The 16,880-nt window shown below is 29.0% G+C and overlaps 1 protein-coding gene across 1 annotated transcript in view; it reads right to left on the bottom strand.

The window, feature by feature from the left end:
* The window catches only part of LOC111281592 (phospholipid-transporting ATPase 2-like), a 29,051-nt gene extending 13,927 nt beyond the window's left edge, over positions 1–15,124 (bottom strand). Inside the window, exons 1-5 of the mRNA XM_089760403.1 lie at positions 15,088–15,124; positions 13,458–13,540; positions 12,895–12,987; positions 12,619–12,793; positions 10,501–10,667 (exon numbers count right to left, since the gene is read on the bottom strand). Coding sequence (XP_089616529.1) covers positions 10,501–10,667; positions 12,619–12,793; positions 12,895–12,987; positions 13,458–13,540; positions 15,088–15,124 — 555 coding nt within the window. The remainder of the gene's footprint in view (positions 1–10,500; positions 10,668–12,618; positions 12,794–12,894; positions 12,988–13,457; positions 13,541–15,087) is intronic.
* Positions 15,125–16,880: the final 1,756 nt, after the last annotated feature.

Here is a 16,880-nt window from a genome sequence, read left to right as displayed (position 1 = left end):
GTTTAACCCTAAAACGACGTCGTTTTAAGCCCGGGATCTACATGTCAACCCACTGACCTGACCCAAGGTTATCGCAACTAACCTGAAGACCCAACTTACCCTTTGACCTCTGACCGATCTAATTGAACCAACTCAGACTGAACCAGATTAGCACTGAACAGTCGAACTGATCAGACCGGCACTAAACTGCCAAACCGATTGGATCCACGTTGACTGAACTGTTGATTGGTCCAGTTCAGGTAAAAAAAAATTTATTTTTAAATATTATTTTATTAATATTTATATTTGTTAGATTAAATGATGAAATATGTAGTTAAATTTTTTTATAATTTTGTTCATTTTAAAATAAACTTTAATAAAAATAAATTCTCTAATAATATAAATTAATAAAAAGTGTAAGAAAAAGAAATTTTTATCCGACGATGAGATTCGTGGGTACTCTGAATAGTGATACCTACGAAATCTTTAGGTGAAAATTTTTTTTTAAATACTACTAGTGTATTGGAGTATCTATAAAAAAGTTTTCAATACAATAAAAATTTTCTTTTTCTTGTTAAAAAATTAAATAATAAAAATTAACTAATAAATTAAGAATAAGCAATAAAAAATAGGAAAAAAAATGTTATCCGATGATGAAATTCTAAAAATATTTTGAGTAGAGATGCTTTAAGAAATCCCTAAGTGATAAGATATTTTTTTTAATTATTACCAGTGTATTGGGATATTTATAGAAAATCTTCAATATAATAAAAAAAAATTTTCTTCATTTTTAAATGAAAATATTAATAAAAATTAGAAAAATTTCTAAATAAAAAAATAAAATGTGTACATTAAGGTATTATCATTTGCATTACATGCATGGCATAGCTTTTTATAAAAATAAATTTCAGCCTCTGAGGATGAGATTATAAGGTATTCTGAAAAGTGATACCTAAGAAATCTCTATGTGAGAAATGGTTCTTCTAATGTTACCAATGCACCGGAACATTTTAAGAATTATTTCAATAAAAAGGTTTTGATTTATTTTTTTTGAATAAAGAATCAAGCAATAAATAGTAATTAAAAAAAAAAACAAAAACAATTTCCAATAAATGAAAAAATCAAGAAAATTATTTTTCTAACACAAAAAATGAGACTTTTTTTTATCAAAATTAAAGGATAATGCGTAATTAAATGGTACCTTTTTTAAACGGACACTGTGATGGTGCTAATCCTTCCCCACAGATAATCGACTCTCGTACTCAGACTATTTCACAGACCATAAAATTATCTTTTTAATAAATTTTAATTAATTTTAAAATCTTATTAAAAGGATAAATTTTAATAAGTGGTCAATCGCACTTAGCCAAAAAGATTGGTGGTGACTCCATTTTTCTTTCTTTTATTTTTGTTTCCAAATTTTTCGGGCGGCCTCAAAATCATTACGATAACTTGGCGACTCCACTGGTGATACCATTTGTTTTCAAGAGTCAAGCCAAAATTAACTTCATGTTATCCTCAAATTTTGATTTAAACAGTTATAATCGCTATTTAGTTTTTAATTCCTAGATTCTTTTCACTTTCAATAAAAAAATAAAAAAGCCAAACAAATGAAAAAAACCAAAAAATGAAAAGAAAAATTTTCATACGCATTTCTTTTTTTTTTTTTCGTATATATTATTCTCAATAAATTAGGAAACATATGCACATAACAACATGATACATTTCATGCATGAGCTCTATACCTGGGCTCTATCCTTTATAGGAAGAAATAAAGTACCTACGCCCTTGTGAGGTGATAACCTCTGCAATGGCAAGTGAAATACTTTCACTTAAATTGAAACCTTTTCGTTCGTAGCTTGTAATAGGTGAGGATCGAGATGCCTTACTAGTCCAACATGGACAACAGTAAGAAACAATTTGAGAACCTTTAGACACATGTCAACCCAAACCAAGCATGTAATAAGCCATAGGAAGCTAACCTTAGGTAGAGCCTTGCCCACCTTCTTGTAGAAAATACCTAAGTTCAAAATATGTAAGAATAAAAGTTATGTGTAAGAAAAAACACAAACAAAAACAAATAAAAAATAAAAAATCTCAAAATTTTTTTTATCTCAAACCACATCTTCACACTAACTCAATTTTGTTTTTCTTTTCTTTTTTTACATTAATCATATCATACAGTTCTGCATCAAGATATTTGCTCTAAGACATCTTTCTCTTAAGAAGTTTTCATAGATCCCATAAAACTATAAATTGCTCAAATCTTAGGTAACAAAAGTTGTATAGAATTAATGAGAATTTTTAGTGCTGAAATTTGTCCAATAGCAAATATATCTGACTTGCATTCATGCATCATGTACATCATTTTTTTCAAAAAAATCAAAAATAAAAAAAATAAAATTTTCAACACATGGTATTCTGATTTTCAAAATTTATGGTAATAAAAGTTCAAGAATAGCTCGTCCATTAAAAATTTTGACTCAACCTACCTGCCATTCATATAACACGAAAGCTAAAACAAGAATATGGAATAAGAACAAGCAAGTCGATTTAAGAGGATGGAGAAGGCTAAAAAAGAACTAAAAGAGGATATTGATAAGATAATGGACATGCTTAAGAAACTTGATAAAAAAAAAGCGATGGAAGAAAATCTTAGCTTTAAAGAGCAATCGTCAAACATGGTGGATACTGTTTACCCTTCAGGGTTTGAGTCATGACCAACCCAACCTTCTCAATGAATCAGAGTACAAATTTCTACTCCCAGTGGATATTTCAATCCTTATTCAGGAATGACATCCACCCCAGCTCTAAGACAATTCTAAAATTTTGCTAATCCTGTTATGATGAAAAAATCACTCGAGCCAATCATGGTTCCTGATTTGAATGATCCCAAGGAGAAAAAAAAGCTAGGGATAAAGATACTTTAGAAAGTAGAAGATGCTAGTACCTAACAGAAGATGAAATTATTAGAAGAAAGACTTAGGGCCATAGAAGGAATGATTTTTTATGGCCTATGGATGTAACTGAGCTTTGTTTGGTCCTAGACATGGTCATTTCACCTAAATTCAAGGTTCTTAAATTTGAAAAATATGATGGCACAAAATGTCCAATGACTCATGTCACCATGTATTGTCGCAAGATGGCAACATATGCTTGTGACGAGAAGTTATTAATGCACGTGTTTCAAGATAACTTTACGAGATCTATAGTCAAATGGTATTTTCACCTAGACAAGACTCATATTCATTCCTGGCAAGAGCTCACAAAGGCATTCCTTACACAATACCGGCATGTCATGGATCTAACTCCATATTGCTTATCTTTATAGAACATGAAAAAAAAAGCAACAAAAAGCTTTAAAGAGTATGCACAGAAATAGAAAGATGTGGTCGCACAAGTACAACATCTCCTCACTGAGAAAAAAATAATTGTCTTGTTTGTAACCACCTTGTAAGTACCATACTATGAGAGACTGATAGGCAATGCAACCAAAAACTTTACATATATGGTGATATCTAGTAAGATTATTGAAAATACCATAAAAAATGGTAAGCTCATTGCAAGAGAGACAAGCGAAGCAAAAAAAGGTGAAGCTACCAAAAAGAAAAAAAATAAAGCTCAAATAATGAATTATATAGGGCAACAGTTCAGAGGTTTCATGCCATATCCCACACCAGTGTACCAAATTAATTACCTTTCCATAAACAATGTTACATCTATCCCTCATCCATCTCAGCCATATCAACCACTAGAACACCAGTTTATCCATCCCATTTTCAATCATCCTTTTAGACACCTACCTATCCCGCTGTATTTACCAGACCAGAATGGAGACCTAGCCTAAATAGTGGTCCGAAAACCCTAAAAAATACCAAGAAAAGAACCACTTTTGACCTTATTCCCATATCTTACACTAAATTGTTATCGTGACTTATTCAAAATCAACTTTGAGAGATTGTGCATCTAGAACCCTTTTAACCCCCTTACCAAAAATGGTATGATCCTAATACAAAATGTGATTACCATAATGGAAATCATGGTCATTCAATAGAGAACTATCCTACACTAAAATACAAGGTTAGAGATCTCATTAAAGTTAGAAAAATAAAACTTGAAACCAACAAGGATCACCGTGTTACTAAAAATTTTCTATCTTGATATATGAAAAAAGAGGTGAACCAAGGGTGTTAAAGCATTGACATGAATAATTTAGGAACAATGGATAGATGAGAATTGGAAAGTGGTTTTAGGGCCTTTCTTAAAAAATGATGGTTCGATTGGTGTTGTAAAAAGGTGGATTGATTCAAAACAAAAAGTGTACCCCTTTTGTTTCCTTAGATATGCGTATGAACTTCATGACTTGTATGAAAGTTGAATTTGAATGCTAATTAAGAGATTTTTTTTTTGTATTTTTTGGCTTAAGTTTTTTTTTTTAAAAAAAATCTTTTCTTTTTATAATAGAAGTCTCAAAAAATTGGTGGTTGTTATTATGAATCTACCCGAATAAAATATTCTTGTGTCCTTTTCATGTCTCAAAGTCACTTGAAAAAACTTAATACTCCAAAGGATACAAGTTTGAACTTTGTGATACCTCTTGTCAAGGCAACAAATACTGAAATGATCAATTTGGAAAAACCTTTTGAGTTTTTTGAAAATCAAACAAATATGATACTTCTTTTATCTAGATGTTGGTGAGTTGATAGGTGTCAAGACTATGCTTCAAACAAAAAGTCATCTAGATAGTCACAAATGCACCTTTTTATCTAAGGGCATGTTGACATAAGAGAATGATTTCCAATCACCCAAAATTACCTAGTTCATGCCACTATTCAATTTGGTGATGATGTACACAATCGAGACCTAAATAGACTCTTTTAACATGATTTCCATTGTCACATAAACCATGGACAAAGATTGGTTATCATATGAATTAAGAAGAAAAAATGAAAAATAGAAAAAATGTTGATGGTTACATCATGCACTTTAGATATTCAAATGATCAAAAAAAATGACAAAAAAATGTGATAAAAACAAATTTTTGATTTTTTAAGGAATCACTTTTTAGCATAAATGACCAGGCTTGAGATGACGAATGGCAATCTTTTTTCATCCTTTCACAAATAAGAAATTATCCATTTGCTACCCCTTTGAGCCTAGTGAATTCTTTCTAAATGAATCTTGATCAAGGATCACTTGACACAAAGAAAGATTTATTTGATGAAGTCATGCTTTGACAACAAAGGAAGAATGCCTTAAGTTGTAGAAGCAAACCTCAGACAAATTGAGTGTTAGAACATATTTCTATAAATGTTCAAATATGCAAGAAAAAGAAAAAGTGGAAGCAAAAAAAAAAAAGAAAGAGAAAGGAAAAAAGAGATGATTGGATGTTATGATTAAAGAAATAAAAAGAGTGAATGTCCAAAAGAAAATCCTTCACATGATATGAAATGATCCTTGGTCCAATTACCTTCAAACATGTGTTTTAGGCCTATTTATCCATTTCTTCAAAACCTTGAACCCTAACCTATGTTACATACCTTGAAAAGTTCATTTTGATCAAACATTGACATTTGAACTAAAGAATTTGTTCCTTGCAGAATTCTCATGACCAACTTCGCTTTTGTCTATTTCTTTGCAAGGTTTTCTCCTTCACAATAATACTTGAGTGCACGATGAAATCGTTAAACAAAAAAAAAGGAAAGAAAGAAAAAATAAGAGAAAAATGAAAAAATAAAGCTCTAGAGTGAAAACCAAAAATCAAAAAAGGTAGTTTAGAGCAAGAATGAGATTGCAACATGAAAACTCATTGCAACCAATGATTGAGATAGAAAATCTTGGCCTTTCCTAATATGATCTTGAATTTACCACAACTGATCTTGATATCTATTAAAATACCACATTGTGATATTAAAAAGGGTGTCAAATCTGATTTAACCATAAAAGAACCTTCAAAAAGAATTTGTTGTTGAGCCTGGATAAAAATCCAATTTTTCATATCAAGTTATGGACCTTAATTTGACAATTAATCATCCAAGCCGTTTGAAAAGATGGAATTGTCGTTCTGTTCAGACATATGCATAATAATGATCACCATTTTTTTATAGGCTTAAGAGTCACATTGTTTCATAAAGGTTGACTAAGACAATTTTTTTTTGAACAATTTTGACATTAAAATAAAATATTTTTAAGGAAGAAAAAATACTTTGAGGAAAATAAGGGGTAGTATGAAAAACACTTTTTAATACAAAAGTATGTTTAATCAATTGAGTTTTACCACAATTCGATGGCTCATTTTCTTTAATTCACTTTCACCAAGTTTGAGTTGATCACACACATGTTTGATTTGAAGATGAAAAATAAAAATAAAAAAAGTCGAGAAATCCAAATTGTGAATAAAGAAAGCAAAATTGGTGAAAAATGAGCAACAAAAAAAGGATTTGGAATTAAGATGAAAGATTAGGGTTTGAAAGAAAAAGAACTTTGAAAATTTTAAGAAAATAAGATTTTGGGCAGTTACATATCTTAACTTGACTATTTTTGAAAGGAAAATTTTGAGCATTTGAATCTTTTGACTTTACATTTGCATCATTAGTTTGTCCAACATTGATAGGAAAGTATGCATCAGTATTTTTGGAAAAGACATTTTCATTTCATGTACATCTTTTTAAGAAAAGACATTTGCATCTCATGTACATCATTTTAAGAAAAGACATTTGCATCTCATGAGCATCATTTAAAAAAAAGATATTTTGCATCTCATTTGCATCATCATTTTGAGAAAAGTCATTTGTATCATAATGGTGTTCGCCAATTTTGGAAGCATTAAAGAAGAAAAAAAAGGGGGAAAAAAAACATATTCAAAAGATCAAAAATTTTCAAGAATTTCAATGAAATGGCATAAGAAGAAAGGTTTAAGACCAATCTAGCTAGCAAAAAAGTTGTTAACTCAGTGAAATTGGCATCATTCAAGAAAAATATTGTGATAAATTATTTTCAAAGTTCTCGGTGGTGATATCCGAGTATTAAAGTATGAATTTCATTTTCTTAATGGTAATATCAAGACATTTTCAAAATTACTTAGTGGTGATATCTAAATTTAAAATTTGAAATTGCACTTGTATTTTTTCAGTGGTGATATCCCAACACTAAAAAAATCATTTGTATTTTTTCGATGGTGATATTCGAATGTTAAGGTTTAAATTACTTTTTCTCGATGATGATATCCGAGTGTCAAAGGTTGATTTACATTTTTTCGATGGTGATATTCGAGTTTCTTTTGATGGTGATATTCCAAGTTATTTTTTGATGGTCTAATTTATTTTCGTTAAACCTCTACTGAGAGGAACTTTTTTCAAAATAAAAATTTTTAAAGTTGTTGAGTCTTTATTGAGAGGAGCCTTTTTCAGATTTTAAAGTTTCAAGTTGTCGAGTTTCAAGAAAAAGAAGCATTTCGATTTTATAAGAAAACTCTTTTGATTAGTTTAAAAAACTAAAATAAAAAAATATCTTGACTCTGAACAAAATTGATGTCTTTGTCTTTGCACTATTCTTGATCCTCAATAATGCGTAAAAAGGGGCAGTTGTAGACACCAAATTTGTCATAGACTTTTAACTCGATTTTTAGCCTAAGATCTGATTTAGACTCATGATCGATTTCATTATTTAAGCCCAGCCTACTTTTTATTTTATTTTATTTTTTTGTTAAATTAAACAAAATAGAAAAAAAAATAAAGACAAATAGAAAAATACAAGAAAAGAAAAAAAATAAAAAGGTAGAGGGTGTCTGGTGCCGTGCATAGCACCATTGGCATTGCCCCCTACTAGGCCCTGTGCCACCTACCCAAGCACAAGGCCAAAGTCAAACAAAATAGAAAAAACAAGAGGGGGCAAAGAGGTTGGTGATGGGGTGCCGTACATGGCAACCCCTTTTCCCAAGCCCTGTGCCACCTACCTAGGCACAGGGCCATCGCGGGAGCTTTATAAATAGAGCTCCTGAAAAAACTTAAATGAAAGAAGAAAAAAAAAAGAGGAAACCTGCCAAAAAAAAAATTATTCTTCAAAAAAAAAAAAAAAAAAAAACACAATTCCCTGGAACGGGAAACCCAACACCAAAAATACCTACAAAAAAAATCAATCAAAATCAATTGCAACAAAAAACAAGTCAGAATACAAAAAAAAAAAAGAAAGAGAGTTTTGACCGAAAGTTCAAGAGTAGATTTAGGCCATTGGGGTCTTCTTTTGGTAAAACGGAGGCCAAATTTGGTTCAGGGAGTTGATAGGAGCATTTTGATATTTTTAAAAATTTTTCAACACTGGCAACAATGGTTGGAGCTCACCGCTGGTAAAGACCACGACAGTCGCTATGACAAATGGCCATCGGCCCCCAGCCTTTCTGAAAAAGAGAAAAGAGAGTTTTTTTTAGGGAGAGGGACAAAAATGCTAAAAAAAAATTTAACTTTTATATAGGAGTCTAACCCCAAAACGATGTTGTTTCATTTAAACACCAAAACGACACCGTTTTAAGCCCAGGATCCGTGCGTCAATCCATCGACCCGACTTGGGGTCCACACAATCGACCCAACGATCTAAGTCACCCTTTGGCCCCTGACTAGTCTAGTTGAATCGGCCTAGACCAAACTAGACTGACATTGAACTGCCGACCTGACCAGACACATGTTAACCAGACCGTTGACCGATCCGATTCAGGTAAAAATATTTGTTATATATTATTTTATTAATATTTATGCATATTAAAATATTTATATTTGTTAGATTAAATGATGAAATATATAGTTAAATTTTTTTATAATTTTATTCATTTTAAAATAAACTTTAATAAAAATGAACTTTCTAATAATATAAATTAATAAAAAGTATAAGAAAAGGGAACTTTTATCCGACGATGAGATTCGCAGGTACTCCAAGTAGTGATACCTACGAAATCTAGATGAGAAAATTTTTTTTAAATACTACCAATGTATTGGAGTATCTATAAAAAAGTTTTTAATACAATAAAAATTTTCTTTTTCTTGTTAAAAAATTAAATAATAAAAATTAACTAATAAATTAAGAATAAGCAATAAAAATGAGAAAAAAATTTTATTCGATGACGAAATTTTAAAAATATTCTGAATAGATATGCTTTAAGAAATTCCTAGGTGAAAAAATATTTTTTAAAATATGATTAGTGTATTGGGATATTTATAGAAAATCTTTAATATAATAAAAATTCTTTTTTTTCTTCATTTTTTAATGAAAATATTAATAAAAATTAGTAAAATTTCTAAATAAAAAAAATAAAATGTGTACATTAATGTATTATCATTTGCATTACATGCATGGTATAGTTTTTTATGAAAAATAAATTTGAACTTATGAAGATGAGATTTTAAGGTATTCCGAGAAGCGATGCCTAAGAAATCTCCATGTGAGAAAGAGTTCTTCTAATGTTACCAATGTGCTGGAACATTTTAAGAATTATTTCAATAAAAAGGTTTTGATTTATTTTTCTTAAATAAAAAATGAAACAATAAATAGTAATTAAAAAAAATTCCAATAAATGAAAAAATCAACAAAATTATTTTTCAAATACCGAAAATGAGACTATTTTTTTATCAAAATTAAAGATAACACGTAATTAAGTGGTACCATTTTAAATGGGCACTGTGGAAGTGCTAATCTTCTCTCATGCATAATTGATTCCCGAACTCAGACTGTTTCACAAATCATAAAATTATCTTTTTAATAAATTTTAATTAATTTTAAAATCTTATTAAAATGATAAATTTTAATAGGTGATCAATCGTACTTAGCTAAAAAATATTGATGATGACTCCATTTTTCGTTTTTTTATTTTTATTTTCAAATTCGTCGAGCAACCCCAAAACCGTTACGACAATTCTAAAAGAAATTTATTAATATTTTTTTTTGTTTTTTTTTTTTTGTAAATACTTTCTAATCTTTGTAAAAATTATACATAAATACTCAACTTTAATCTTGGATTTTATAGTTTTTTTTTTTAATTAAAACACTTTCAATTCAACAACTCAATTAAAATTAAACCATTTTTAAGTTTTAACAAAACAATTCTTTTTTTTTTGTTTTTAATAATAATAACTTTAACCTAAATATAATACCAAAAATAAATTAAAAAAATTTAAAATTTAATCTTAAAATATAAATTGACTTTGGATTAAATGGGGATTTACGTCAAAGATAGCAGTAAAAAAAGTCCTTTCAAGAGGTCAAAATTTGAGACTATTGAAATAAAGAAATACTGATATAAGATCAAGGCAACTAGTCAATTTTTACATCAAAAAGTTCCCTACAAGGAGAAGGGTAATATAGATTCGTATTCAGTTGAAAAGCATAAAGTTCATGCAAATTCCTATTGAGCTTGGGGAAAAAACAAAGGAAGCAAAATGTGATTGTCTACCAAACCTAAAGAATAAATATGTGATTAATGATGATGAAAACTAGATGAAAAACTCAAGCTAGCAATTTGAAATCTCTGTCAACCTTTCTTGCTTCTGTATCCTTCCACACATTCCCAGCTATACCGAAAACCATAACAACCATTCTTTGGAAAAGAAATATTGTCCCAGTTAACTTGTCAATCATGGCATCCATAGCTGTTAGCTTTGGTTTCACTATGCCCCTACTCATACCCAACCTAGTTTCATTACCTGACAATGGAATAAATAATTCAAAAATTGTAGAACAGATGTAAACAACATCAGAATGACAAATGAAGCCATCAAATGAACTACGGATTACAAAAATCATTTTTCAAAAACAGAGAGTAGAAACTCAGGAAGCCAGTTGAGGGAACAAAATAATGCAGAAACATTCACAAAATTATGTAGCAAACAAGTTACAGATAATATCTAGAATGAAATAAAATTAAAAAAGATAAGCTATCGCGTCATCAATGCATCTGTCAAAATCTCATCCTTAACCCATCAATGTGATCAGAGACAGATTTTGACATTTTATTTTGGAGGTTTCATTTAAAATTATATATTTTTTTATTTGCTATGTTACTCAAACTTAAAAATAAATGTCAGATGCACTATGTATCCAATACAATATGCATTTTTTTTTAAGGTTTTTTTTTTTATAGTTGGCCTGTCCAACCTCTATATCTACATTTATCTTATATATGTCAAACATAAGTACTTTAAAGAAAATGAAGAATCCAATAATTAACATAATTCATTTGAGATTTTATCAAATTAAAAAAAGAATAAGAGAGAAAGATCATAAAGAAATGCAATCAAGTAAAAATAAAAACAATATAGTTACACTTTTACTTTTGATACTTTGCTGAAAACTTAATTTTTTTTTAAATTTACACAAATGTGACTTAATATCTATTACTTTGAAGAATTTGTGAATAATAAATGTGGGTATAATAAATAAATAAATAAATAATATGATTTTAATTCGTGTTAAATTATAATATAAAATTAAGCTAAAGATTAAAAAATAAAAATTAATAAAAAATAATTTAATGTGAGAGTCAATTCAATTTTAGTTTAATTTTTATATATAATAATTATAATATATATATATATATATATATATATATTAAAGGATTGGAAAATACTCACAGCAATTGCTTATGCAATTGCCCTTAAACACCTGCTCAGATAAAGAAACACGCCAAAATTTTAAGTCTCAAATGGCCAAATCGGTTAGCTGATAAGTATGCAATTGCCCCTTTTTTTTATTGATGTTTCATGCTAGTTTTAATTTATCACCTGAATCACCGTGTGCACTACTCTAGATCTTAAACTTTAAATTTTTTTTTTTTTTTGTTAACTAGACGCCTAGACCTTAACCTTCAGATTGATCCCCTAGAGCTTTTTAGTTTATCCTCTTCTATTTGTCTATGGTGCATTTTAACCCTTCATTTTATTGTCTCTGCCATGGGCCTCCAAAGCTTCAAAATTTTTGTGGGGGCCAAGCTTCCACGACAGTCCGCCATTGAATGTGGTGCTAAAGTCATGTTACAAAAAAAGGGTTTGCACTAGGTGCAGATATGAGGCAAAATGCGTATGTATAACAAAGATACTAATAAAGGGCGAAAATATAAAATAAGATTGTACTACATACCAGGATATATGTATGTAACACTGTCAAAGTTATGATTTCTAGAAGCAAAAATCTCCTTATAAATTGATCGAATACTAGATGAAGCTTATTTACCAGTGCCCTCCCGAGGCCACCAGAAAAAATTACTAAAGTATCATGGTTTGTTTCCAAACTCAATCTCTGTGTTGGAATGGCCAAAACACATTAAAAAATTACCACAACCTGTATTTTACATGTTCATGAATACTAGAAAGTTCCGGAAACTAAAATGATATGATTCTGAATCCAATGTATAAATTTTCCTCGAAGATACTGTTGACTTGAATCAGCCATCAAACGAATATGTTTTGCTTACTAATTTTTTTTCTGCAACCATGAGTTTATAGTTTTTTGTATCTCAGCTCTTTCTCATCATTTTTTTAGCTTTTCTCTACACCAGCATTAAACATCAAGTGGAAAAAGGATTAATAATAAACAAGAATGATAAATTGATGATATGAATTGTTTGTGACCTTTAAATTTCATATGATAGGAACTTGCCTGTGTAGATAGCCATACCACAAGCCCATTCTGTGTTCCTCAAGTAGCATGACTGAAGAATTATGTTTTTTATGGTTAAAGGGCACACATCGTTATCAATAAATGGAGGAAACAAATGCAGATTAGCATCAAATCTTCTAATATCCTTAGCTGGATCTGGACACTCAATAACACCCTAAAAAAGAAGATAAAACATGTAAAGATCAAAAGACACGGGTGTGTGTTTGGTCTAAAACACACAAATTTTGAATTTACGGTACTAAAAAGAAATCTTGCCTTGATTTTATGCAGCAATTCAAAATCTATTCCCATGCAAGCAGAGGGTATTACCCTTGTGTTCAGATCAGTTTCACCATCAAGCACAGCAGTCTACAAGACAATTTGTACGGTCAATCGATGCAAAAGAATTAAAAGTACAATTGATACACACAACGTAAGCATTCTTAACAATGTTATATGTTAAGTCTCTTCTCTTCTTTTATGTTAAGAGGTAGGCTTTCGTCCAACTTTCAATTACATTTCTGGTAAGAATTTAAATCTGTAAATTTTAATAAAACAATCTTCCTGAAGAATTCAACCCACTCAGGCTTTAAAAAAAATAATGAAACAGAATCATATCCTGATTTAGATTTTCTTGTATCTAAATTGCTAACAAAATCAGAACACAGAAGGTACCCGAACCTATTCATTCAATCTAACAGAACTTTAACAACAGAACGCTCTTTCTCAATTTCATATAACTTGGTTGTTTTTTTGGTGTCCTTCCCCGTCCACTGATATTTCAACCTTGAATTAATATTTACAGCATTTTACAATTTTAAAAAAAGTCACATATTCACCTCAACATAGAAAAGGCCTTGTGCATCAGTGGTACCAATCAAAACAAGATCACAAGGCACTTCATAATTCTCACGAAGCCACACTATATTACCAACATGAATATCCTATCCTTGGATCTGCAAATTATTCTCACAATCACAAATGAAATAGAAAAAGAAAGCAAACAGTTACTTCTAAAAAGTTTAAAAGGAAACATGATAGTAAGCAAACCTAAACAACACCAGATAACATGCAATTATGTTGACTCACCGCAAAGAAATTCAAAATAAATAAGTTTTCTAGGAATATCAAATAATCAAAGGAAAAAAGAATATTGAAAATTCCCTTACATGTTTCTTAATGCCCCGCCTAACAACCCACACATCTTTCTCATTTGCTTTCTTGTCTGACAAATAACTGTTTTAATCATCCCATGCTTCTTTTGATGCAGAGATTGCGAATATAAAAATTAGTGGACCCCATGTACTAGCAGGATTTACTGGAGTAATTAGCGACCATAACTGAAGGCAAGCAATCAATAAGAAATACTGGTTCATGAACCGGCTGAAATGAGTAGTAATAGACATATTAGAAAGAGTTGGTGAGCCTGAGAAATGCTAATAGATAAAACTTTCAAGCAGAAAAAGGAAACGTATCCCTTCCCAAACAAATTATCATGCACCATTGATTAATGAATCAGAAAATGCATTGGAACCATGAAGAGTTCTAAACAGGACCGTTCAGTCATGTTATGTGGCAATTCTTAAAATAGTCAATTATCAGTGAGGTAGAAGGTATGAATTGATCACTGTATAAGCAAAAGAACATTTATGTGTGAAAAAAAAAATGAGCATAGCAAACAGTTGATCATGATAAGTCAACGGAGAACCTTTGTTCATTCACCTAATGAAACCAAGGGAAGCACAATGTTAATCAAATTCGGATTATTAAACTAATGTCGAATAGAAAACAAAACTTTGTAAAATATACCTGAACTGCTCCCATAAATTTTTAGGAAGGAAATTCAATACCGTATATTTTCTGTTAGAAATTCGGTTGTCAACGTAAAGTTCTTGTGACTCATCGTCATGAATGTTAACATATCGCTTCATTGGTGTCTCAAAAGCAATCAATGGCAACTCTCAGGTTCATTACAGAGCTCCACAGCAGTTAGGAGCCCCGTCACTTAACCTGAAAAAGATATGTAAATAAAGTTATAATATCAGCAGCACTGTTTCATGATAATTTTCCTTTCTTTTTCTTTTCTTTCTACAGGAAGTGTAGCAGAGAAAATAAGCAAAATTAAAACCAGCTCCATAAATTACACATCACATCGTGGAATCTTCATTTAAACAGTTCAAATTAAGATTTTTCCAATTTCTGATTTTATCACTTAAAAGAAAACGATAAGAGACAATATCAAGAAATATAAAATTCTGCATTAAGGTGTCAATTAGTTCGATCAATGAACCGTCAGATTAACTGAAATCTTGATTAAATTGTTGCTAAAAATTTCAAAGAAATCCAACCAGCCTTTCGCGAAAAGATATTTGGCATCCAAGATTTTGAATCTTGAATTAAAATTTTAACGGAAATAATGAGAGATCGTACGCTTTTTATTTTTATTTTCTTGATGTTTTTCTATTCTACCTTCTCCTACTTCTTCTTCTTCCCCTTGCTCGGTCATTGGTCACAGTTTTGTTAATTGGCTTGAAAGGAAAAAGGGTCAGTTGCTGTGTGCATGCGGTTCCACTGTTTAACATATGTGGATCCACTGTTCTCCCTCCGATAATTGTAAATCTCCTTTTTGAGCCAAGTTATAGGTCATGGACTCAGTTAATATAAATTATCACGGAATTTTTACATGATTAATAATTATTATAATATCAAATTTGTGAGATTAAAATTTTAATTGAAATTTACTTTTAGAAAATTATATTTAATAAATTTAAAGTTCAAATTTCAACTTTTATAAATTTTTTTTATATTTAAATTATTATTTTTGTATAAAAAATACATTGTATTTATGATAATAAAATTTTTTTAATTAAAAAAATCTACTAGCATAATATATGAGAAAAGACCTAAAAAAAAAAAAGTAAAAAAAAAAATCACTTTCAACAGTTTAAATTTAGTGGTACGATAGTTGATTGAATTGTTCTTTTTATGATAGTTGACTCCGAATTTAGTAAAAGGAAAAAGGAGTTGTTGAAGATTACGTCTCTTAATTAAGAATAGCAAAAACAATAAGAGTTAGTGCTTAGATGATTAAAGCAATCATGGTTGCCTTTCTAGGAAAATCATATATGAATTATAAAATTTGTCTAATTTATTCAGTTTTTAAACTCCTCAAACAAGAATAGAAGAGTGACATATACGAAGGTATATTTAAAAATTTTAAAATTAATTAAAAAATAAATAACACATATGATAATTTCTTAACCTTATTTGTAAAATAAAAAAATTGTATTGTTAATGCATAAAAACAAATCCTATGAATTATACATACAATTTTTATGAACCTCAATTTAACAAGTAATGATATAATAAATTTTATTGTATTTATAAATATGAATACTAATTTCACTAAAAGCCCTTCATTAAATGAATTTAATTGAATTTTAATTTCATGTAAACTTTATATACATGTTAATGAAAGTTTATGTTAATATGTAAATTTTAGTTACTTGTGCAATATATGAAATTATAGGTTTAATATATAATTATTATCTAAAAATAAATATAAAAATTTCATAACGTGATAATAAAAAAATTCTATTATCTATAATATTATATATATATATATAAACACTCATATTGAAATTCTTTTGAACTGATGAAAATAAATAGTTTTGTTCATATATTTCCATATTACCATTTTAAATGCTATATGTTACATAAATATTTATACAATTTATTCAATTTATAATAAGAATTTTAATTACATTAAAAGACTTTCATTAAAAAATTATATGACTAATAAAGTTTATTCAATTTATAAGGAAAATTTCTAATTCAATGTAAATTTTATAAACATATTAATATAAGTTTCGTTAATACGTAAATTTAAGTTATTTGTACAAAATATATGCGACTATGTGTTTAATATATAGCTATTATTTAAAAATAAATAAAAATAAGTACTCGTATGTAATGTCTATGGCATCAAAAGTTAATTAAAATAAATCCACAAGTGGTTCACAAATAAACTTTGAGCATTGGCTCAAACAGTAATGTTCTCACTTATGTGTATATGTCATACCAAAAACGGGGGTTTATCCCATATTTATATATCAATCAGTTATCAGTTTTATGTTGTATTTATTTTATATTGATAGATTAACAAAGTAATTATATATTAGATATATTATATTAATTAATGAGTAATTTTTGTGATATCATAATATAATATATTGAAATTTATAGTATAATTTTAATTAAGT

Source organism: Durio zibethinus, chromosome 5, assembly GCF_047325235.1.
Source record: "Durio zibethinus cultivar Kanyao isolate XHJ-2024 chromosome 5, ASM4732523v1, whole genome shotgun sequence".
NCBI lineage: Eukaryota > Viridiplantae > Streptophyta > Magnoliopsida > Malvales > Malvaceae > Durio > Durio zibethinus.
This window is presented reverse-complemented; position numbering and strand designations above follow the sequence as displayed.